Below are 26,835 nucleotides of genomic sequence, written 5' to 3'. Positions count from 1 at the left end.
TCAGTTCGGTGGTTTGCATTTCAGTTTCATTTTTATAGCCAGTGATTGAGGAACATCAGATGTGATCCGAGAAAGGCCACTGAATTTGCTTGAGCTACAATTTTATGTATCAGTGTTGACTTTTTTTATCTCTTGAAGAGTGTGCAGCTGGAAATGATTGTGCCTTCGCCTACTTAAGTCTGAGATGCTTTTCCGTACCCTGGACAATCCGCCCTCGGCTCCGTCCAGGACTAAGACAGATAGGTGTTCAACGGAATTATTAATATTAATATTTTATATTTTTTATTGTTTACTTTTTTCGGACTACTTTTCTACTTTCATTTCCTTCCATTTCATTATTTATATATTTATATATTTTTTTTCTTTGAATGTACCTGTACTAGCTCTTTTACCTATATTATTTGCTAGTGAATTTGCATGATTATTCATTTCGTTAAATTTTTACATTAATACAATCACTAATCTGAGCACCTCTCTCTTCAATTTGAGGGCTCACTTCTTCCCTTTTCTTCCTTAACCAGGTAAAACTCTTAATGCAAATAAGGACATCCTCCAAAATCACGATCTGAGAATGTCAAGATAGAGCAAGAACCTCACAGACTGCGAACCCAGTATTTTTCAGGATCCGGTGCGGACCCACGCACCGCAACGACAAGTGGATTTTTGTAAAAATGACACGTGAGGGATCGAATCACTCAAAGGACCCCGCGCCCACGCCTGGCTAGCACAGAAGCGTGGAGCACGTGTCGAAGGAGCACTTTCATGGAGCTTCAAAATTTGCGGGCGGGCTTCCACGGTCAATTTTGCCATTTTTTAGGTTTTTGGGATAGCTCTTCCCTCCTGGTCGTCTCCGGCCACTCAGGATGGTCTTGTGACCATCTGAATCTCAATTTGTCATTACAACTTTGTTGACGTACGGACCGAACGTACGGACGTAATGATGTCAGTCATTAAGAAAGGGCAACAACCTTAAGTTATACCAGGATGACAGTGAAGTGGGTCATCCTAGAGCTACATGACTAGAAAAAGAACGCACGTTGTCAGAAATTGACCAAAATGGGGCGTAGTGGTGATTGACTCGCTAACTCTAACATGAAGTTTAATACTGCTATGCATTTCGGATGAAATTACCAGGAAGAGAATCACCATCTCCTCCTTTTTCTTAACGCTCCACCCTGGTCCATTCGTCATGGACTTTTATTTATGGGACAGCTCACTTGCTGATTTTTACACTTTGGACTCCACTTTCCTACCTACAGTATCTCCCTTTTTCAGAATACGCAACACCCGGTTTTGGTTGCTGGACACTTATTGATAATCTAAGTCTCTTATGGAACTTATCTGTTTGTCCATCCACAGCCAGGTTTATGATTTGTTGCTGTTAGCTAGCTGCAAGTAGAAAATGGAAAAGCCTATTGTTGCCTTACTTAGTGAGAGGGTGTAGCCCGTTTAATCCGTTCAGTTTTAAAGGGAAGAGGAGCTCCCAGTACATATGAAATGAAGGCGTACTTTTTCCCATGGCGTGATTATGTGCCATACCAAATCAAAGGGCTTAATGAATACATTCGAATACCTCCCCAGTATTACTGTAACCTCATGATATGCTCCTTTATTTCCTGCATTGCACGTATTGCATTTCAATATTGTCCGATTCTATAAATACACTAACTGCAGAATGCCAATTTGCAAATGTTTATTGGATTTGAAAATATGATATTGTACATATTGACGATTTTTGTCCATATGCTGCCAATTTATTTAAATTAGTAATCAATTTGTCAGAAGTCACTATTCTTATTACCAATCTACCCGTGCTGTGTGATTCCTTAGTTTAGCTTTTTGTTAAGGATTTGTTAGAAATGAATGATTTTTAGCAAATACAAGATTGCTATGAGGCAACTAAAATGTCCAAAGACCGTCACTTCCTTTTTCTGCAGATCAAAGAACAATTGTTACTGGGGAATGGCAACGTGTATGTCTAGCAGTGCAGCTCATTTGCTAGATTATTAATCTTAATATTCCACCTTGAAGAAAACGCCGACAACATTAAAACATCAAAATATATTTATTGATTAGTAATTGGTTGCTATAGTTCCGTTGCTTTAACCCATAGGTGGCAAGTGCCGAATTTGAGTGTTTAAATTGCGTAAGGTGCAATAGCCAATCCCTTAAGTGACTCGGTTCAAAACGGCGAACAAGGAGTAGGCTGATTTAAGTACCTGAAAAAACAAAAACAAAAAATTAGTTCAACTATTAGTAAATTCTTTCCTTGGTAATCTCACAGTCATCCAAGTTGAAAGAGTTACACTTATAACGCCTCCTGCAAGGATGGTCCATGGCTTCTGCGAATGTTGCATAAAAATTATTAATACTTTACGGAATTTCAGATTTTGTTCCATCCAATTGCAATGATACAAGCCTGTTGTAAAGTGATAGCTCTCCTCAACCATTTCGCTTCCACAATAACAACAAAGGGTTATTTCGAAGATCATACTCATAAAATAGCAAGAAAGGTAGACAATTTCCATAAAGTTGTCCCCAACGAAGAAAATATAAATTGCTGTCATGCATAGAGTGAACTCGGTGGAAATGAATTGAAAAACCAATATTTGTGAAATGAAGGTGTGGCATTGGTCTCGAAACCTGGAATATGGTATATGAGATTAAACACACTTCAGTATAATACAGCTAAATTAGAAAAAAATTATAAAGCATATATGAGTATTTTGCAGTATATTAAACAAAAAAACAGGAAAAGCTAATAAATAGTTTCAAACTACGCTTTATTATAATAAATGTGAGGCCCTTTCTCGCCACTCCGCTTTGTTCTGGTTATAGATACTGTCGCACAGGACATACAATGTCCAACGCCCTAAACAGCGTTTTTTACGATAATGACGTTTTGCTATCGTCTGCACAAATGTTTGACGAATTTCAAACATGTTTGAAGTCTTTTGCGCAACGGGTTGTGCTGTGTATGGGCATATTGCGCTTCGTTTGAGCAATATTTCCCAGCTGATGACTAAATTATAGCTTTAGTGGAGATTGAAATCTCAGCCCCATCCCTAGAAGGGGAATGTTTATGGAAGAAGAAGAAGGTGCTGTCCCCTTCAAATTCGATAAAAACTAATTTTTATCGATCAACATCCCTTTAAAAGATAGGGTTTAATTTTGAGCCCTATTCCCGCAGTGGTAAAGGACGTGCTCTCTCTGAAATCTCTGAGTCTAATGGGAGGGGGGTATTTTGATACTATCATGGTAAACGGAGGTAAAAACCCCAAATTAAGGTATCAGAATATAATAACTTTCTACTCCTTGGAAACAATGGCGAAGGACACGCGTTCCCTTCTCAGGCTATGCTTACTGCCCATGATTGGTTCTGTCAGTATTTTGGAGTTGGTGACTTTTAGGTTGGTGGGTAGTGCAAATTCCGAAAAAAGGTACCATATCCGCATCACATGTAAAGAACAATCTAATTCGTGCAGCACTCATTTTGCAAAACGCACTCGCTTACCCTACAGTCCTAGATAGGTCTTCAGCATTAACCTAACTTGGAGTTGTGAAATGTATCTTCAAATGACAGCCAATCTTAGCCTAAGCAAATGCTTAATTGAATATGAGCTAGGGACTAATAACCCTGAACCAGTGGTTCCAATTATATAATACGATTGGTCAAGCCAACAATGTAGGTGAAGGTGGGAAAGTCTTTATTGACAAGAATCTTTCAGAGGTGATTATGTGCTGCCATTTGAGAACGCGGCCATTAATCCTCTACATATTTGGATAAACATTTAAGATAATGCTTTTATATCCTCTGACATCAATAAATCTCTTGGGATCTGTAGTGGGGACACATTGACCACCTCTACAGTTGACGTACTGTGATAATTCCTGAGGGCAGTGCCCAACTGACAGTGCCGTTTCAAGCGGTATGTGGATCGAACCTATCAAACCAAGGTAAACTCACTCGATTACGTCATAGTGCTAACAATATCTCTTGACTTCAGGAAGATTCGGATTCGGATATGATCATAGCAAGTGATGCCATTGGTCTAACGCAACATCTATGTTTCCATAATTGGAAATCGATGTTCATTGCCTGTGGTGACTCCCCAGCTTTCAGAAACGGCGAACGAAACCGCTGTTGAGTTTGAATTCAAGACACTTGATGAGGTATCGATCATGAAGGACGCCAGTTGTCAACCACCATTTTCTCTAGGGTGCCCTGATACAAGAAATAATTTAATGGTCCAGCTCACCATTGACTGATTACTAATACGAGTTTCCCAAATCATTCAGGCATGTCTGTCACTGATTGCGTCGACCTCACTGACCACAAGACGACATACATCTAATGTATGGTGCGCGTAATACTGCTTATAGTAAGCCCTATCTGTTCAGGTAACAGCAATCGTTGATATTACATCGGGTTCAGTATTCTTAAAAATTTACCAGTCGGTGTCAGAGGAATTTTTTTTCACAGATATTCATATGGGTATTGACGTCTGTGTCCCGATAGCTCGATGGTTAGAGCATTAGGCTGCCGTCTGGAAAGTCGATTTTAAAATCACTGGAAGCAATAGGATTTGTATCGTGACTTGACGGCGGATACCAGTTGACTCAACTGTGAATGGCTTAGCTTAGTGAAGTTGAGAACTTGAAGTGATTATTCTTTTACCTTTCTTTTTGGGCTCTACCAACGATTGGTGTAAAGGAAGGTGTTCCTAGATGTTCTTTAACCCTACAATTTAGGTAAATATGATCTACCTAACATGGATGTATGAGTATGATATCCCGCTATGGTCAGAAAATGTGCTTTGATATCAGTTCGGTTATCTATTTGTGTATGAAGATGTGGGTTTTATGCTACTAGCACAATAGTTAAGATTCCAACGCTAGAACTTTTCTAGAATTTGTTTGAATTTTTTGTTGCGAAAGTAATAATTGAAATATTTGAACGTATCAAAGAATATCTTGATAGCTTGGTTACAAAGAGAAGGCTTGACCTTATCTAAGATTCTATTGGCATAATCTTCAAATTCTCTTGCAACTGTTAATAGGTTCGGTGGGCGTAAAGGATTGTAATGTCGTGTACATAGGTGGTGATGATATAATGGGGAGCTAAAAGGTATAAAACGGTTAAAGAACTGGATGATGGACACTATTTTGCAGAATTTCAGCCTTGATAACCTCATGTTTGCATGTTTGCTGCTGCTTCGAAAACTTTCCAATGGGAAGGAGGTTGATTGGACAGTAGCCAGTAGCTAGTCCCTAAAGTTCGTGATATACTTTATTTCTGATTATGAATACAAGTTTTGTGATGGTTGGTCGGAAAGTAATAATATGGAAAAGGGGACTGAGCGAACAGAACATGTAGTATATAAAAACTTTATGATAGAAATATTGTTTAAGGAATACTCCACTTTGCCCCTATTTAACCCCTATTTTTTCCATCATTAATCTGACGGCTTCCTTCGACTGTCCTCCCTATTCCTAACTGAGCCTCCAATTTTCAGCCATCCACCATATTTTTCTCTTTTAGTGACGATAAGTTTGGCAGAAGACTTCCTAATAGGTAACTCTTTAAAAGGTATCAACCATTACATTTCTGCAGCTTGAAACTGCCTGTTTTTGCAATGAATTCCTACTGAAGAATGAAATAGTAAACAGAGGGTATTTACTTGAAAACAATGCCCCAAACAATTTTAAACTTTCATCAAGGTTTAACTACAACAGGTCGGAGTTCTACGGCTCTATATCAGTACAAATGAAAAATTAATCCAACGTTTAGTACAGACGATCATATGCTAATTACTACTATGAAGTTTCTTAATCGCCTTTTCACCATAGAATCGCTTTCTGAAACCCTGCCGTTTATGTTGTTTTTTAGTTCACTAGATGCCCGTACATAGCAATGCATTGCTATAATCTGTTGGAGTCTGTCTTTTTGAATCTAGAACTAAGTCCGCTATTTGTATAAGGTATTCATCGTGCGAAAATGTTTACACTCTGCTTTTCCGAGCCAAATTTCAAAATATACCAGGTGTACAAGATTAAATCCGCTGTTTCCTCATAAATGGCGTCAGTGAGGGTATCAAGCTGCTATGAGCACGCCATATTTTTTTTAGTACATTTGTCAAAAATTGTCAGTCCGTATCATCAACCATTTCATGCAAAATCATATCTTTTCTCTTCAATAATCATGTCCAGTTTTGTTCCCAGAAAAGAGCATTTGCGGAGAGCCCTACTTTTTTGTTTCAATTTGAAAAAATCAGCCGCTGAATGGCTTCGAATGCTTGTGGAAGCCTACGGCGACAATGCTATATCGGAAACAACGTGCCGAGACTGGTTCCGTTGGTTCAAAGATAGCGATTTTGATCTGAGCGACAAGGAGCGTGAAAATCGGCCCAGGGAAGTTAAAGACCACGAATTGGAGGCGCTTTTGGGCGAAGACGATACTAAAACCAGAAAATGCTCGCCAAGCAATTTGATGTTTCTCAACAAGCCGTTTCCATGCATCTACGGGCAATGGGCAAGGGTCAAAAGATCGGAAAATGAGTGCCACATGAATTGAACGATAGCCAGATGTAACGGCGCCAAAACACATGCGAAATCTTGCTTGCCAGTCACAAAAGAAAAATGTTTTTGCATTGGACTGTGACTGGCGACGAAAAGTGGGTTTATTTCGAGAATCCTAAACAAACCAAAATCGTGGATTGATGCCAACCAACCAACGACATCTTCTGCCAAACCAAATCGCTTCGGACAGAAGACGTGTGGTGGGATCAGCGGGGTATTGTCTGCTATGAACTGTTGGAACTGGTAAAACTGTCAATGCCCACCGTTATCACCAACAACTCATAAAATTGCATCGATCTCTGAATGAGAAACGGCCGGAATATCAACGAAGGCATGAAAAGCTGATTTTCACGTCGAAAAAAGTTTGAAACTACTTAGAAACGCTCAACTCGGAGATACTACCCCACCGCGCTTATTCACCAGACCTGGCCCTATCCAACTATCATCTGTTTTCATCGATGGGCACGCAGACGTCCGAAAATGGCTTGAACAATGGTTTGCCTCGAAAGATAAACAATTTTTTTCGGAATGGTATCAATAAATTACCCGAGAGAGAAAAAATACTGACCCTTGCTGTCTACACAAGGGCCAGTATTTTCAATAAAGTTTTTTTTCGGTTCCTATAAAAAAGTGTGGATTTCTTGAAAAAAAGGCGGATTTAATCTTGTACACCTGGTAAGCCTCATAACGTTCACACCTCTTACACAGAACACTGTACATTCAGAGAAGGATAAGAGGCAGAGGGACGGGCCCTCGAAGTCTACCTCAGGTATGATATCAAAATTATGCTTGGAGATTTTAACAACCAAGTAGGGATATTCGCGCGATACGTTGGCTCCGATAGCTTACATAAAAGTACAAACGATACAGGACTGCGGATTATTCAATTAGCAGTACCGCACAAAATGGTTGCTGGAAGTACCTGGTTTGCGCGAAATGCGGTCCACAAACATACATGGGCCTCTCCAGATGGTGCCAATTTGAAACAAATTGACCAAGTTCTGATTGAATGCCACCACCTCTCAGCCTTGATGAACGTCGGAACATATAGGGGGCCCACATAAACGCACATCACTAACTCATTGGCATAGTACCGAAATTACAACACCACTTAGAATCCCCTCTGAAAATCAGGTTACATTTTATACTGAAGCCATTCATAACAAAGCCCTCCACAATAACCACAGCTAATCGAGTTCCTGGAGATGAAGCATCAATAAATGATCTTCATAACCTCCTATAGAATGTTACCATTGGTAAGGCCCCAAATATACTTGATCGCAGTCGTTAAAAAGTGGGAACGACTGGTTTGACGATGAATCTAAGCTAGCAACAGAAGAAAGAATACTGCATACTGATTAATGCTACACTCTTAAAAAGTTGGGATACGAGCCGAAGGCTATCACGAACTCCGTCGAGTGGACAAGTGAGTTCACCGGCGGAAAAAGGAAGCCTGGAGGGTCGATGCTCATCTTGTCAAGACAAAGAAGGAATTTAATTTCCAACCGTGTGGCCATATTGGGATTGGTAAACTACTTTGATGACAATCTCAACAACCAAAATATCAGCGGGTTGGAGGACCCGCCAATTGAAGACGACGGACAAATAGTGCCACCACCAAGTATAAAAGAACAGTCCGTGCAATTTATCGACTTAAAAAATAATAAGTCGCCAGGAGCCGTTGGAATTACAGCCGAATTGGTCAAATATGAAGGCGACCAATTATACCTAGCGGTTCATCAACTTATGCTCAAGGTGTGCAATAGCGAATCAATGCCTGATGACTAACAACGAGGAATTATCTGTCCCGTACATAAAAAGGGGGCTATGCCCAGAATATTATTGGCCTATACCAAAGAGGCTTTACTCCAGGCAAATTAGCAACAGATCGGGTTTGCCTCCTGCGGCAAGTGATGGAAAAGCGGTTGGAATATGCCATCATTTGCATAATCTTTTCATCGACTTCAAAACCCCCTATGATTGTTCCTCTCGAAGCGTCTCACCGTAAGGTCAAAGCTCTTACTGTACAAGACAATGTTCTTGGCAGCAGTGTGCATGTAATAATCGGAGAATTCAATCCTTAATGAGAAAAGTTATGAACTTTTGACTGCGTTCGGTCTATATCTACGGTGTGGAAAAGAAGCCGTGATGGACCCTGGCTGAGATAGAGCGATGAAAGAGAGAGCTTTTAGTGATGTTAAATTGGTGATTCTCGGCGCAAAACCCGAGGTGTCTGGTGTTCTTTACTTAGGCAGACCTGCAGTGTTGATGATGACCCAGCCCGTTTTCCCTCTAAATGAATGATGACGATATCCGCTCGTTTCCGGAAATTTCCGTGCAGGTTTCTGCGATCTTCCCCAATTTTCCTACATACATTTTACGGCTTTTCTTTCTATCTGAAGTGCTGATTTTGAAACTGAAATTCTCTGAGCATCTTTTTCCAAGTTCTATTAATCATCAAATTTTCAGGTTTTCACTGAATTAATTATTCATAATAACGGAGGCACAAAATTCAAAGTTTTTCCTCTCTAAAAAGATTATCACGAAATTCACTACTTTTCTCCGAATGAGTGGAAGTAGGAGATGATCGTTAAGATTCCGAAGAAGGGCACCCATCTTGAGCGAAATCATCCTGGAACATATCAAAGAACACCTCGAAAGCTTGTTTAACCGAGGCTTGCTTCCGCCCTTCGCTGTTCCTGCACTGATTCTATTGGGATAGTAATCAAATTCTTTTACATCTGCTAATGGGATTGGTGGTCTTGGCGGATTGCAGTGTCGTCCGCAAAAGTGGTGATAATGAGGTGAGAAGGTCCAATGTATAAAGTAGTTTGAGAACTGAACCGAGGACGCTACCTTGCAGAACTTCTGCCGTGATAGGCTCCTATTTACTTATATATACTATAGTGTAGTCGAAATTCCTTGGGAATCGTGGTTTGTATTTTCTATGTAAAACCCTTATGAAAGGTTTAAAGTAGAAACAGCCCTTCACAGTCAGTTTTTCAAGTCCTAAATATTCGCATGTTTTTGAAAAAGTGTGTCAAAGGCTTATAGGCCTATAAGCTTAAATGTTCTTCATGTTTTTGTAGGAAGAGCTATTTGCTGTAATTTATGGCTAAATATTTCCGATATTCTTCAGGAAGGTATTGATCAACGGAATCATAGAGGGCGGTTTGCTTGAACATGTCAGTCTAGAGGTCTAAAGCCGCTATACCTTTATGCTAAATATTGGTACCCCTTCAAACAACCGTCCAATACGAGAATCGACTATGTTGTTAATTAAGCGAGATGGTCTTGATCTTGTGGAAATAAAGGGTACTGAGGGTATAGGTAATTTTATGGAGACTTTTTTGTTTGGCAATAAGTGTCTCAATTTGTTAATTTTTCTAGTGGGAACAGTGAGATATAAATTGACTATATTTTTATAAGAAGCAGCCATTTTTTCTCCGTTACTGAAAGGAAAATCGATCCCTATGAAACCATCGTCTGTTGATTGCTTCGCTGCGAATCATGGCTCAACAACCTGAGGACTGCATTGGTCAGTCGCGAACTAAATGATGATTATTTGTAGAGAAAAGAGAAAAAGGAACCCATGCATCTGCTAAAACACACCCTTGCCCTCTATCATTCTTAGTGCTCGTTGACTACCAAAGAAAATATATCATCAAGGGAATAGCCACTCAGTTGCTAATATTTGTCTGAGTATCTAAGTTCACTTCACATTTCATATAATACTAAATCTAAACGAGATACGAAATCTAAACGAGATGTTCCCTTACCGATGAGATAAAGAAAAAAAAGCAAATGTCTCCAGGGTGAGGTTCACTTTCATATAGTATTATAGTATATATAAACCGTGCTGCAGCAGTCCTAGGCTTTAAAGCCCAACCGTCTAATTAAAATGCAGCCCAACGTTGTTTGCATAGCGTTCGCCTAGGATTATTACTCTGATTTCACTTAGCTAACATTTGGCGTTGATTGGGAGAATGAAAATAAATGAGTTCCGGGTAGGGAAAACCGTAAATACGCTCAATATGTACACAAGCCGGATTGGAGGAGATAATGCAAAAAACGTTTTGTTTAACATGCAATGACAAACCTTGAAAAGAGTGCATATATCAAAGAAAGGTCTAGGTTGGTGTAGATGAAGAGGGTTGAAAGTGTAGAGGTGAACAGACTAGTCCAAACGCGGGTCTTTTCTTGAAGAAGAGAAATGACGTGCGCCTTGTTTCTAGACTGGATGAGAATTTCACAAAACCTCACACCATATAAGAGCAGTAATATATGGGCTTTGCATAAAATTTATTAACACACGTATGTATTTGAAGAACACACCCTTAGTCCGAAAATATATTCGTACTTACGCCAAACAAATTTTGTGACTTTTAATGCAAGCCACTAATTCAGTGTAATTTTCCTCAGCAGATAAACTTTTATCATAGCCAACTCTCTCAATCCTGGATTTCAGTACATGTAAATGTCCTTTGAGAAGCCACATAAGTATTCCAGGGATGGTATCATTGAGTAAGTTTTGGTAGATTTGGATGACAATGCCAATAAGTTGGTAAGAATGAATTATGTAATAGATCCGCGTTGAATTTTTCCAATCCCAAGGAAACCATGCTGGGTAAAGAAGTCGCCTTTCATGTGCAAACATCACCGGAAGTTCACAAGTCGCTATAACCAATCCGAAAGCTGCTGCATAAAAAACAAAATATCGGAAAGACACTTTCACTATGTACTCCAAATACTCCTCATCAGCTGCAAATTTCACATCAACGTCAAGCTTCGCCAAATAATCACGAATTTTCCGTAGTTCCTTACGTTTCAAATAATTATTCAAAGTTTTCATAGCACAAACAAACATACTTATTGTTAAAGTTAAATTTGAAACCACTTCCTTTTTCGTATCAAGAAGGAACATATTGACAATCATCGATATCGGATAGTAGAATGTTATCGTGGAATTGAGGCAAAGGGAATAGACTTGGTAAATAACTTTATGTTTTTCAGGTGGATCAAGTCCTAAGATCCTCATAGAAACCCAAAGTACTTCTAAGGCGCGATTGCTGTTCACTTTCCTCATTCTGAAACCGCCGGAAGTCAGATTTCGAATGAATATTCCACCGAAAACCGGTTATTTTTATATGGCTTAGTTAGGCACAGGAAATGGTTTCAAAAAACAAGGGATTTAACCCTTGTACGATGAGTACTTATTTCATAATATTTCGGAGGAAATATTCCCAATTATATAGTGTTGGTGTGAAAAACTAAATAAAGGGCTGATAAGAAAATCAATTTGCTTAGCACAAAGGAGCAAGTTCAACAAAATCAATTAAATCCAAATTGATTTAAGAATTTAAGCGTAAACCGCTCGGGTCTCCTAAATCCATAAAAGAATTAATCAGTAGAGACTTTATTTTCAAATTTCAAAACTCATAATTCTCTTTTACGCGTTTTGTATCAAAAGCGTCAGAGAAATCTGTACTATCTCAAAATTTCCAGACGTCGATCCTTTAAAAAAAGACAAGTCTGGACAATCCATGTATGAAAGGGTTTGTGTATTTCTTATGTAAACATAATTGAATGGACACTTGTCCTATTTGTACCTAGCTTGTAAAGCATATACTATACATTATTATGTCAGAATACTGACTTAAGCGTAATTCAAAGTCTACACTAATGCGACAATTTTGACCTACTATAACTTGTAATAGTGCAATTTCCATCAAACTTGGTTAAATCATGATTTATATTGTAGCTTATATTACTTATATGTTCCTAGAATGAAATCAAAGGAGGTTTTACAGTTAACGACTAAAAGTGGTAGTAATATACTATTATCAACTTTATTTGAAAAATTGATTGCACCCAGATCAGGCATTCGATAGAGCCAAATGGCGGAGCCGATCACGACGAGCCGACCCCGCTTGTGAACGGGACAAAGGCTGAAGGAAAAAGAAGATCTACTTTATTTGAAAAGATATTGGGGGTAAGGTATTTAGCAGCTTCGTGATTTTTTTTCAGATTTTTCGGTTGGGTAGATTCTGAGAATGGCTCCATGAAATAAATTACCACTTTCCAGGCGCCACCCTGCCCCCTTTTGCATTAAATGACAGAATTGAGATTAGCTTTGGAAAGTACTAATCGAGGCCTTTCATTTGATACCCCATATGACTATATTCGATGAGAAAAATTTTACTGTGTACATGGGCATTCACAACCTTCCCACTAAATTTGGTATTAATCGACACAACCGTTTCTGAGAAAATTGCGTGTAACAGACAGGCAGACTAAAAGAGAGACGAACAGTAAACTAATTTCAATAAGATTTCGTCTTACATAAAACTTTAAAATGAAACACTCTTCTGCTTATTATGCACTGCATATGCACACTTCTGCATAATTGTCAGTAAATTGTTTTCGTGGGCTTTTAGTTAATCAGCACTTTATTTCATTTGTTTATTAATTAATTTTAAATTCTCTGTTATATCAGCAATGTTTGAAATCAAATTGACGGCTTATAACTAATTAACTATTTTTTGAGTTGAATACAATTGAAGCAATAACTTGCAGGACAACGCTTCGCCCTATTACGACTCTTTTCCTCGTACTGACAACATACTAAATTCATTTTTACAAATTTTATTATTTTTTTAAATCACGGCCTGCTCCGCTACGGAGAACACCGATGGTGGCCACTGTCAATCGAGTTAACGACATTCGAAATAAATTTCGAATGTTGTAAACTCCTCTGCGCCAAAAGCTGAAATCTTTATGGATTATTAATGCAAATATTATTTTTCTCGAGGAATTAGATAACCCAAGTAGGTTATAAAAATTTAGTTTACTAGTCTCTCGAGCTTAGTCCATTGGCAGCAACTTTAGCAACAACTTGCTCGTTGACATACTCATAAATTTTTAGGTTTTTCTACTCATAGAAGCTTTATATTTTAGATATTTTAAATAATATGGTCTTTATTAGGTATATTTAAATAAAATTTTCTAGGTTCTCTAAAAAAAGACAAAATAGCAGTAATATTTGCACCCACTCCCATGATGTCGCAATCAGAATACCCGTCCGGTTTGGAGCGTAATTTTAATCTGAAGCAACCATAAATGTTTCAATTTTTTGAAAGTCTGCATAGTCTACAGTTGAATCTACTGTCAAAATTTATGAGAAAAAATTTTGATTTTAAAGAAAAATACACAAAACCTTAAAAAGAGCGATTTTTTAGTGAAAATTAAGAATTGCCGTGCCTTTGCCTTTCCACAGTAAGCTTTTTTGGCTTTTTTAAGGTTTTGAGCAAAACAAAACCTGATCAAAATCGATTCAATGTCTGTCTATTTATCACAGCCGATTAACTCAAAAACCGCCGAACCGATTATGACGAAATTTGGTGAGAAGGTGTGGCCTGTGAAAACCTTTACATATTGCGTTAGTGGTGCCATTTTGTGTTGAGTTTGAAGAGGACTCTCCACACACAGAATATGCCATGTGGGGTGTCAAATATGTCAAATAAAAGGCGATCCGTTCTTTTCGAAAATCGTCTTAATTCTGATATTGGGTGAAACATAGAGAAGCGAAGGCTTGAAATGTGTGCCCCGAACAGTATATAACTATATTCTAAAAATTTGGCCTAAAGGAAATTCCCCTGCGATTATGCAAGAAGTACATTTTACATCAGTATATGTGGTAACATATTACATAATTCTGCAAAGTTTGAACGCAATCCAATTATTATTAACAAAGTTATTGAAGGTCAAGATTTTGGATTTCACGTAAATTTGACATTGCACTGAACCACGTGTACACATATGTTTGTATTAATTAAGTTTGCGGGTAGTGTCCAATAGGATAGACATGTGCGTACGTTAGTACCGGGGTAAAGTGGAAATGCGTCAAGATGCGTTAGATAAATTTAGAGGGACAACATATGTTTATGGCTTTAATATGTATGAACATACGTATATATGGAGTTTAGCAATTAGTGAACGAATATTTTGCTTTTTTATCTATGTGCGAATGGAAAACCGTATTTAGAGAGTTCCTCACATAAGAACAAAACACAAAACCTCCATACCCTTTTTTGTTTTTACTATTTCCATAGAATGCAGTCTCAAGATTCATTCCTCAAAATTTTTAAGTCGAAACTCGCAAATTTATTTTGTGAATTCAAACCGGGAAATACAAATCACTAACTAACGAAAAAACACAAAAAGGCACATTTTTATTTGAATTGTATTTTAAGTAACACTATATTTTTCCAGATACTTTTTGAAATTAAGCAGTCATTTATTATTCGTTTCTTTGTTTTTTTTTTATTCTTCAGACTTGACTTGAAAATGCTGCATTATAAGAGACTTGACTTGACTTGAAAATGCTCAATAATAAGAGGAAACACATTTTATTTTGATTTCATTCTTTATTTTTTTAATAAAAAAAAACTTGAAATTAATATTATATGTTTTTCCATTTCCCAAAAATCATAATCTTAAGGCTCAATTAAAAGATAATAGGATGTAAATGGTATGTGGAATATTTTAGCAATTGAGAAAAATACGTTGAAAGCCTCAATATCGAAAAATCGATAATTGTAAGAGCTTACAGCCCTTCAGCAATCCCCGTCCCATAAAGGTGTGTAGTAGAGATGGTATACCTGATATAGGTATTCAGGATTCAGAATTTCTAAAACCAATTCAGAACTATCCAAACTCATTCCAGAAATTTTTCCTTTTCCATTTTCAACTCAGAATTTTTTCAACATTTTACTATCAAGTTTTACACCAATTTTTTACCATTGGAGAAGAATGGACCTGGGGTTCTTTGAAAAAAATCTGAGCAGCTAATCACTTTTTTATTAGAAACACTCTTGGCTGCCCATCAATTTTCAAATATAATGGTGAATTAGAAAGAGATTTTTCCCAGCACGGATACCATCGTCCATTAACACAAATAATGATAGAAAATTGATGAACTGCGCTGTTTTTTTTTTTTCAAAAAACCAGAGCACTATCCTTATCCAGTGGTAAAAAGTTGATATAGAAGTTGATAGTAGAATATTGAAAAAAAATCTGAAATTATAATGAATAAATCCGAATTTGAAATGGAAAATTTGGCAGTTGACATGGAAAAATCTGAAGTTAGTTTGTAAATTGCTGAAATTAGTTCGGAAAATTCTAAATTGGCTTGGAAAATTTTAAATTGGATTGGAAAATTATGAATTAGACTTGCAAAACCTGTAATTCCTTCAATCTACTATTTTTTCCATGACCCCTGCATTTGTGACTGCAATTAATTACGCTGTTTCCTGTAGAGCCTCACTAATGTCCATTGATAACCAAGAGGACTTAGCAAGTATGAAGAAGTTTCAAAGAATCCCAGCTAAATTCTTATCCAGTGTTATGACAGTAAAATTTTGACAAAATTATGAATTGGAAATGGAAAAGGCTGAAGTTGAAATTTTGGCTACTAAAAGTCCGAAATTAGTTTGCAAATTTCTGAAGTGAGTTTGGAAAATTGGAAATTTATCTGGGAAATTCTCAATTTGACTTGCAAAACCTATATACAACAGTTAATCGTCCGAAACGAATCAAACGGCAAAGATTACGAAAAGGTCGACACTTTCCCTCCAGTGGAGACACGAATACTGCGAAGGTTATAATTTCAAAGCCACTTGAAATTTCAATTTGAAATACTACCAACATTTTTAGATGAGGAAAGAAAATTTGTGTTGTTCTAAACCGCTTACAGATATCCGAAGTTCAAATGACTTTCGTTTGAAAATATGACCGTCTTTAGAAACAGTAAGACCTTATCAGTAAGCAAATTAACTAATTATGACTCTGAAAGAGGTCAACCAATAATCTGAGCTCCTATTGAGAAGGTGCCACTTTAAAATCAGCCTTCTTCTTATGATTATCATCCCAATCAATGCCATCCTATTATCCCAAAAGGCAGACTAAAATTCATTCCAGCATCAAACATTTGCCAATCAAAACTACTAAGATATAATATCACGGAAAGGGGAGTCCGTTGTTCATATATTCCGTTTTCTGTCATTTATATCGTTTCATTGACTGTCATACTATATTTCACTCTGCATGTGGCGAAATCTATGAGCGATACCATGACCGTTAGGTTGTGGATAAAATCCGGCTCAATAAGTTACGGTGGGCGGATCACTCAATCCGTATGGATGAGAATTATCTAGCTCAGAAAGTCTACAAGAGTAATATCTACAGTAGAAAAAGAAGACGAGGAAGACCCTGTCTGAGATGGAACGATGACGTAGGTTAGGACGCTAGACAGCTTTTAGGGATACCGAATTGGTGGACCTCGGTACAAAGCGGGATGTCTGGAGTGCCTTATTAAGGCAGGCCTAGACCGAATACCGATTGTTGCGCCCTTGATGATGATGATAGGGAAATTCAATCCATTGAAATATCCATCTTCTTATAACTTGGGCATCGAGGCTGTTACCCCACAATAATGAAAAAAAGTGATTAAGGAAAATGGAGGATATGTTCATCTTTGAGCCCTAACCAATGTGATGAATCATTTCTGCAAAAATTTCATTTATAATACTTTTAGTTGAGTTTATATTATTTTTAGTTTAAATACTTAAATGAACAAATCGGGAAACCGGAAGTTAAATGAACAAATCGGGAAACCGGAAGTTGGGCGCTTCAGTAAAAAAGGTTTTGTTTGCTTCTTCTCTGAGTATATTTGAGTGTAGAACTATCCCATTTGTATATGCATTTAGCATGTCAGATTTAGTACTTCGGGTCATAAGTTTACACGGTAAAGACAATTTTGAGCTACTGTAACTTTGTTACTAATAGTATGATTTTGATCAATCTTGGGGACAATATGCTTCACATTATATTTTATACTGCTACCAACTTTTATAACTCTAGGGTAAACTTAAGGGGGGTTTTACTCAATTTTCCCAAAAATGTGGTAATATACTATTATTAACTTAATTTGAACAAGCCTGGCCACCATATGGAGGCAGCTTCATGAATTTTTTCAGATTTTCCGCTTGGGTAGTTTCTGAGAATGGGCCCATTAAAGAAATCATCACTTTTTATCCCTCCCACTCCCCGCCTTTCTAAAAAATCTCAAAACTAAGACCGGCTTCGAAAACCACTAATACTCGGTGAAAAAAAATGTATATGTATAAATCTCTATGTAGAAGGATATCACTCACTGCATGTCTGGGCGTTCACAGTTCTCACCTCCTCACCAAATTTCGAGTTAATCGATGTAGCCGTTTCTGAGAAAAGTACGTGTGGCAAACAGACAGACAGTGCCAGCCAGATGAACGGCTCAGAGGGCAATAGGAAGCCCGCAACAACCTCAGGTTCGCCATCCAGCGGAGAAAGAGTTTTAAGGAACTCTGTTTGGAGGCGAACATAGTGAGGAATGCATTTAACTCGGCCAATTGGAACCTTATACGAAAGTCTCTGGCGACGATTGGTGTTCCCACCTACCTCGCCGTTATTATCGATAGCAAGAGTGGACACTCTGGTATAATACCTGGACCTAAGGATTACGTTGTCCCTCAGAGTGTACCACAGGGCTCTGTACTGTGGAACATCACGTATAATTATTTTCTTAACCTTCCGGTTCCGGAGGAGGTCACGGTGGTGGGTTACGCCGATGATATAGCATTGGTTGTAATCGCAAAGCGACTTGAGAATGCTAAGTTTAACTCAAGCGAAGCAATCAGTGTTGTTAGGGCTTGATTAGAGAGTGCTGGATTGACACTCGCGGAAAAAAAGACGGAAGTGGTCCTCATCACAAAGCGCCGCAAGAGAAATTTCGCCTTCATTAGAATCGGGAATCGTATCATCACTTCCAAGCCGGCCATAAAATACTTGGGGGTGATGATCGAAGGAAAACTCAATTTTAAGCAGCAAATAGAGCATACGTGTAAAAGAGCATCCACCGCGAGTATGGCTCTCGCAAGGATGATGCCGAACGTAGGAGGACCTCGGGGCCAGGGTGGTGAGTTCTACCATGCTATATGCAGTACCAGTTTCGAGAAAAGCGCTGCAGGTTTTAGGCAATATACATAAACTGAGTTCGGTTTAAAGAAGGACATACTTGAGGGTGTGTTCTGCCTTCAGTACCGTCTCAGATGATGCAGCGTTCGTCATCTCGGGAATGATGCCAATTGACGTCTTGGCAACCGAAATGATGAACATTTATAACACCAGGTCCATCTCTCCCTTATCGCAGGTGAAAAAGGCCGAAAGGGAGAGATCCATAAGCAGCTGGCAACAGCGATGGGACCAGTCAGAAAAGGGTCGTTGGACTTACAGGTTAATCCCTTCCATCGGGGAGTGGCTGGAGAGAAAGCATAGGGAGATCAATTATAATTTCACCCAGTTCCTCAACGGCCATTGAGGATACCGTCAATACCAATACAGGTTTAAATTGGATACCTCGCCTAATTGTCCAAGCTGCGACGGGGTCCCAGAGAACCCAGCGCACGTATTCTTTCAGTGTCTTAGGTTCATGGAAGAAAGGAGGAACCTAGAGGAAACTCTAGGTGAAGTGCTATCATCGGGTATCTTGCCAGGAAAACTGGGATGCGATCAATTCTATGATGGTTTGGTTTTAGTGGGTAAAAATCCCACACTCTTGTATGCCCAAGCTAGATTCTTTTGAAGATTTCCACCTCCTTAAAAAAAAAAACAAACAGACAGAGAGACATTGAACTGATTTTAATAAGGTTTCCTTTTGCAAGCAAAACCTTAGAAATGGTGATCCCAGAAAGAAATTATTTATTTATTCTTTTTATACAATTAAATGAGGTTGATAGTCAAATATGCGCACGTCCAAAGCAAACCTCATATAAAACTCCGTTCTAGAATAAAGCATTACAGCCGCAAAAACTAAACGTTTTAATGAGCACGAAGATCCCAATGTGACTAAATCATTTATCGATTAATTACTGTCAACTGCAATCGTAGAATTAAAATAAATAACAAAATAAAGGTACTGGAACTAAAACCGAATCACCGACTATAACTGTGACTTATAATAATAACATAAGTTCCGCGAAATTTAAAATATCGTACCGTATCGTTTTATGCATTTATTTGAAGATTAACTAAAAAGGAAACAAAAAGCGTAATTGAAACTTTTATTATTAAATTCCTTGTATTAAAAATACTAATGATTTCAAACATCATTTAAGCTTCGGGACTGGACCACAATTAACCCACCTTTGGAACCAATTTTCAACTAGCTAGATCGTTTCAACTATCGGAAATCTAATGGAATGTGGCGATATATTGTATAATACTATTTCGTTTGTATCTGATAATTAAGACATTCAATAAATTAACTTCATTTGAACAGAATCCTGGAGAGATTATCTAGTAATTCAGACCTACTCGCGTAATATACACATGTATATAATTGAGGCTATCTTTCTTAATATGATACTCACGTACTATTATATTATATAATCTAATTTAATACATCCCTCGTTACCCAAAGAGAATGGCTCGATATCCAGGAGCTTGCGCTATAATATTAGAGGGTTCGCCAAGCAAGAGTGGCATATCATATTTAAGAGTGATACTACCTGATGTGCATGAAATCAATGGTAAGTTTCTTTGATTTATAAAGGCAAACCCAATTCATATTTTAAGTTCTGTTTTTTATAATAATTTAAATCTTAATTAATGTTAAGAGAAAACTATTTCTGCATTATTTGAGAACACAATCGTGGCAGAAACAACATTTTTTCTTATTTCTTCGGTTGTGTGTGTCGTTTTTCGGCTTATTTTATATTGACAAAAAGGCAGAGAGTTACACAAACTCTAAAGACTAGCTTGCGTGTGTGTCAATCTTCACGATGGCCGGGAGTATCAGTGAGGCGGGGAGCTGCCTAAATCGAAGGAATATCGATATTGATCCCAAGGGATAACATGACAACGAGGTTTCACTTCGATAAGAAGTTTAAAACACGTTGAATTAACAAGGCAAACTGGGAGAGCGTGGCTGTAACTTACGGCTTAAACCAGTAACTGATTACTTGGTACAATGATGGGTCCCTCACAGCAGAGGGAGTGGGTGCCGGGGTCTTTGGTCCAAAAAAATGTACTTGGAACCAATGGTTAAGCACACTAGCATATTCCAGGCGGAAATATATTATAATTTACTTTAATTTCCAAAGGAACTACAGGGGGCAGAGCATTGCTGTTCTGACTCACAGCCAAGCAGCTATGCAACCAGGTGAACTCTAAACTGGTATGGGCATGTCTTGAGAAACTAAATGCGCTCGGCTTGCATAATAAGTGAGCTCCAGGCCATGTTGGGTTGGAAGACAACGAGGCAGCGGACGAACTAGCCAAGAAGCGAGCAGGGACGCCATTAGACAGTCCAGAACCCTTCTGTGGAAACGGAAAGGGATTCATGGTTATGACATTAAGAAATGAAGAGGAACGGTTGAGGCCACTAACTGGGCGGGTCTACCAGGAATGGAGCATCCCCAGCTGTTTATTGGGGGGTGCAAAACCAATCGCACGAAGAGACTATTTAAACCCCACCAAGTCTCATCACCTCTGAATCATAGTGGAAACTCTCATTGATCACTGCCGGCTGAAGCATCACCTAGGGACGCTAGGGGTATCTACGGAAACTGCCACCCTTCATTCTTCCCTGATGGGAACCATGCTCTACGAGCTTCTCAAGCTTCATTAATGGGGAAACGCCGCGCATAGTGTCAGCTTCTGACCAAAAGTTGATATAATATATAAAATGCCATTGTAATACGAAGTTGATTTAAAATCTGCATTATATCATTGTAAGCATCATTGAGATAAATCACCGCAAGATTTGTAGCAATATCGAGGAAAGTTTGCACATCGAAAAACTCATATATACTTTATCAGGTCAATTATGAGATTGCGGGTGTATTGTGTTATTTGTTGTTTAGATCATAAAAAAAATATATTTGTATCGTCGACGCAAATCATTGAAGCGAGGTATTGCTAGACTAACTTAAAACTGTTTTAGCCAGCAGGATGGTGAAAAACAAGTATAGAGAGTTTTCCGGGACTACGACATTCCCAATAAACAGTGGTGGTTAACATTTTAACACATTACAAAATGTACGAACAAGGAGTCAAAATGTCCAAACTGAAAGTCAGACAAGACTTATTTTCGGAAACTACCCAACTGCTACTCCCTAAGAGAAAAAATGTTTGTACTCCATATAATTGAATATCGGGCAAATTCAGTTTATACACACTACAGGGTATATATGCCGCAACAGCGTCTTCGCGTCATGTTACCAGTTTGGCACTATATATTTGAGTTCCTTCTAGAGCTACACCAGCCTGTATTATTGCGCCTTTATGAGAATCCGTTTGTTAGCTATCCTAATGTATTGAGTGCTAGTTTAATCAGTACTAGAGCTGTCTTCTTTCTTAATGTGATCCCTATTCATTAACATTTCCACTTTTTAATAAATAATCTACATGACTACAAGACTGCAATATTACCCTAAGCCTTCAAGTATGTTAGAGCACATTATTTCAAGACTGTGATGATGCGCTGGGTGGGGTGTACACATTATGGTTAGCACTGTGCTCACATGAGATTCTTATCCTGAAGTAATTAGATACCCATTCACGATTCACTAATGCAACTTTCGATGCAAAGCTCTCTTCCACAAACGGCATAGTCTCTCAAGTTCTCGCTCTTACGGCGGTGGATAGCTGTATGCTCCTTCGCATGAAGAGCAACGGGGATCACTCCTGCGATCACCATCACGGCCGGTTCGAAGACAGTGCGATAAGCAAACGCCACTCGCACCGCGTTGCACGTGAAGAACGTCAAGGCCCTCTTACCTAGTGGCAACTCTTTTGGTAAAATGAGCCAAATGGCAGATGGGCTGCGCGGCTCCTCGACAATTTAGACCCGTGGCTGAACGTGAGACTGATTACTTCCTTATCCAACTTTTAAGCGGGCATGGATGTTTTCAGTCTTACCTGCACAGGATTGGGAAGGCGCGATCTCCTGATTGTGTAATTGTGTGTTCTGCAATGGAGTGGCGATTCCCTGACTTAAAAGCTCCCAAAGCAGGGAGAGCTAGGTCGAAGTAATGTGTCAAACAGTTCCAGGCTAGTTCTCTGATGACAGGGAGGTGTTTAGTGCTATACTCCTGTTGCGGGAGTCCAACACTTTGTGGCGTAAACAGATTCACCTACCCTACTCCCAAAAAAAAAAATATATTGGCATAGTCTGCTTTGGGCATAAAAGTCTTCGCAGATTTTGCCATCATGTGATATTTTACCCCCTTTGGCGCATGTAACCCGAGAAGACGGGTACGATGACCGAAAACGCAACGTTCTCCAATTAGTACCACAGAAATTGCAGGGTCAACTTGACTCGAAAGTTAATGAGTGGGATGAATTCGGTTTTGTTTTGTAAAAAAATCTTGTGCCATTTATTTTAGAGTTAATGCTTTAAAAGATATATTCGCCCATATTGATACAATACATATGTAATGGACGTAAAGGCTAGGAATGTGTTTTTATTCGCCTACCAAGCAGATCCTCCGGGTAGCTGACTGGTTAGAGCGCAAGGCTGTCGTACGGAAGGTCGCGGTTCAAATCTCACTGGTGGCAGTGGAATTTGTATCGTATTTGTATCGACTCAGCTGTGAATGAGTACATGAGTCAAATCAGGGTAATAATCTCGGGCGAGCGCAATGCTGACCACATTGCCTCCTAGTGTACCGTTACGGTCTTGAATGAAGTGCTCTAACACACTTCAAGGCCCTGATCCAACATGGATTGTTGCGCCAACGACTATTATTAAGCAGATCCTCTGTCTTTACTTCTGATCATTTCTAAGAAAATATATCTAGGATTTTGTATGATAAGGCTCAGTTCAACCTCATTCAGTGGTAGCTACACCCTAATTATGCCTAATAAATCCATCATCAATGCTAATTCGTATCTTCACTGAGCTTATTCCTCCATATACTACCAAACTGACGAAAGAACATATATTGAGGAGCTAAAGACTTCATTGCATGTTATAGCTGCTTCATTTATCAAAAGGATGTCTATGTTATAAACCCTTCTTAATATGTAGAAGAAACAATCCAGTGGATTATGATCATTCCACTATAATCTGGAGGAGCAGCCGGCATGTAAAAGTTACTGGCACACCAGATGTTATGCGATGGATAATCGTGGCGAAACGTTGTTTTCACCTTATAAGAGGCTCGTCATCTTGACCCTCGCCGATATTGTACTTGGAAAGGCCGGGAAATTCATTCGTGATTGGATATACAGTTCTTCTTCTTCTCTTCTTCTCTGATCCGCAGTGTTGGGTTCTAGCTTTTCACTTCTAAAGCTCAGATGCGGTGCCGCCAGGTCCTGTTGCTTTTCCCGATGTCATTCCTTTTATCGCTTCCTCGACACTAACAGGCGGAATTGCTCCAAATTTCGGCAGCACTTGTGGAAGTGGAGGATGGGAAATTTCTTCCATTGAAATCTGCTCGAAATATTTTCTCCATCTATCCGTCACGACTTGTCGGTCGGTAAGCAAAGTACCGCTCTTGAGAAGAAGGGTTAAAAGTATAAACAATTAAAAAAAATCGTTATGGAACCAAAATCCAATGAAATACCGGAAAGTAATTGAGCTCAATTAAAATTAATAAGGAAAGAGAAAATTTCCTTACATGGATTCCTTACGGAATAATAATTAGGTTTAGACAATGACCTAACCAGGTGTTAATTGCCATTATTTTGTCATGTCAGGGTTATTTATCCATCCTGTATTGGTTATAACGAGTGCTTGTTACACGCTATCTACGACCGAGTAGTAATTGCTGTGCAATTTGTTTATTGATCTGTTCATATTTTTAGTCTTAATAAGAAAGAAGAAAGCAAAAGGTTTAGAATAATGAGGTTCTCACCCCTATTTTTCTGGGTTATCTTCTTCAATTATGTTCTTAAAAAAAGGAGATATCAGGGTCCACAGGAACATTAGTAAGATTAGTCTGAGTTGTATCTGATAAATACTTAAAATATGATTTAATCTTCAATGTTTACATATTTTTTAGCATAGAGTGGACGAAAAATCCAACGAAGAGTATTTTCTCGGAAAAAATACTCAGACAAAATCGTCTTCTGACAATTTTCTGAAGGAATTACATCAAAATCGTTTATATTAGACCAAGCCTCTAAGCAACAGAAAAGGATTCGACTCCTCAAGTAGTGCTTTGGATAGAAACTTAATTGGGAGATATTGATTTTTAGAAAGAATCAAACACGATATATATGTATGTATTTTAAGACGGCTGAGGTTAAAACTATCTATCTTCATTGTAAAGACACCATGGAGACTAATTCTTTTCACTTAGCCTGCCCCACTGCTTTTCTGATAAAAGATGGTCGTGTTGCAGGAAGGAGAGGTGCTAACTAACCCAAGCCCAAAAAGATTACATTGAAAAAAAAATTGACTAGAAAAGCATATAGGAAGAATTAGAAATTACCGTTATGAAACGTTAGCTTAATGAAGGATAATGAAAATTAAAAGCCTGTTCTGAAACAAATACCGCGAATATTCTTCACATATTTGAAGAAAATCACCTCATGCAACACGGTCTCAGATTGAAACTAAACAAAACTGTATTTTTAATGACCGATCCCCATGAAACAGACACAATCACTGTCAGTGGCAGTGATCTGCCCAGAACTGACCGATTTAAATACCTCGGGACAACGCTATCAGCCAATGGAGAACTGCGTTATGGAATTGCTCCACGCATTAACGCAAGCTGGATCAAGTGACGTTCCGCAACTGGTGTTCTTTGTGATCGATATATCAACGAACGTCTCAAATTTAAAATTCACCGCAATGTCGTCCGTTCTGTCGCTCTCCATGGTTTTGAGTGTTGGCCGACTATAAAAGACAATGAACGGCGTCTTGCGGTAACGGAGAGGAAGATGTTACATTGGACTAGTGGCGTGACACGGCTTGATCACATCCGAAATGAGGATATCGCGATCGCTATGGGGTTGCACCGATCGTGGAAAAATTGCGAAAGATGCGTCTTCGATGATATGATCATGTAATTCGTGCTAATGAGAATTCACTTGCCAAGATTGGTGTGAACATCGAAGTCGATGGTAAACGACCAAAAGACAGGCCGAAACAACGGTGGCTTGATACGCTGAATGGGGATTTAAAAGCCTCAAGATTACACTTAGATCAGGTATTCGATAGAGCCAAATGGCGAAACCGATCACGACGAGCAAACTCCGCTTGTGAGTGGAACAAAGACTTAAGAAAAAGAAGAAGATTTGAAGAAGATCACAAATCTATATTGATTAGGTTTGAATTGCTCTACAAATTATTGTAAGAACTTGTCATCAGCATTATGGAAAAAAAATCCAACCAAGGGTTGTTAGTTTTCATTGATTTTCCTGTAGGCTGAGGCAATCATCCACAGGCAACAGAGATCAAAAGCTGAGTTTTTCACTAATGTGAAACTCTTGTCTATTGCGGCTCACAAACTTCGCTCTTGAATGGCAAGATTAATACGATATTGACCTATTTCCCGAAAAGGCTTCCTATGAGCAGGTTTTATTTTAAGAATTTTATTAATTACTTTAACTCTGTTAGGTAAGTGTTCCTTCACCACTTCCCTATCTTAACTAATTGGTCAGTAGACATTCACGCTCTACCCTAGCGACTCTATCAGGCCTCATGTTCGACCTTCGAAGGATTTTTGTCTCGCGTAAACCCCTACCTCGGACCATTTATGCAGTAACGCTCCGTAAGTCTACTCTCATCCTTCAGATAGCGATATTAAATCTTTTTGGGGTGAATTTGACTTGATCGGTCATACACATCATGTATAGTATCGTAAGGCTCTTTCAAGACTATGAATGCTAAATATATGGGCATCAGCGTTGTATTTGGTTCCCAGGTGTTTGGTTCATAAAAGAAATCTCCTAAGCGGTTTATTTTCTTTCCTAAAATTGTCACTAGTATTCGTCAGCAATATTTCTCGTGAAAGGCTTTAGCTCTATTTAAATCCTTTTTGAGGGCACTTTATAACCCGTAAATGCCAGAAGAGATGATCATCCTATTTATAGATAGGACATGTCAGGCTCTGGTGCCAATCCTTTAGAATAGATTCACCGGTTGCAGATTTTTTTCAATGGTTCATAGCGTCAATATGTCAGCCACAGTTGTTGCCTTTAGTA

The 26,835-nt window shown here is 38.5% G+C and overlaps 1 protein-coding gene across 1 annotated transcript; it reads right to left on the bottom strand.

Moving 5' to 3' along the window:
- Positions 1-839: 839 nt before the first annotated feature.
- Positions 840-11,665, bottom strand: LOC119652153 (odorant receptor 2a-like; the record flags this gene model as incomplete). Its single annotated transcript, XM_038056098.1, has 4 exons — positions 10,944-11,665; positions 2,283-2,643; positions 2,178-2,219; positions 840-848 (listed from the first exon to the last, which is right to left on the bottom strand). Coding segments are annotated over exons 1-4 (1,134 nt in total), but the record flags the coding sequence as incomplete, so codon positions are not given.
- Between the last annotated feature and the right edge of the window lie 15,170 nt (positions 11,666-26,835).

This window comes from Hermetia illucens, chromosome 3 (genome assembly GCF_905115235.1).
Source record: "Hermetia illucens chromosome 3, iHerIll2.2.curated.20191125, whole genome shotgun sequence".
In the NCBI taxonomy this organism is placed as follows: Eukaryota; Metazoa; Arthropoda; class Insecta; order Diptera; family Stratiomyidae; genus Hermetia; species Hermetia illucens.
Note: the sequence above shows the minus strand (reverse complement) of the source record. Positions and strands in the feature narration are given on the sequence as shown.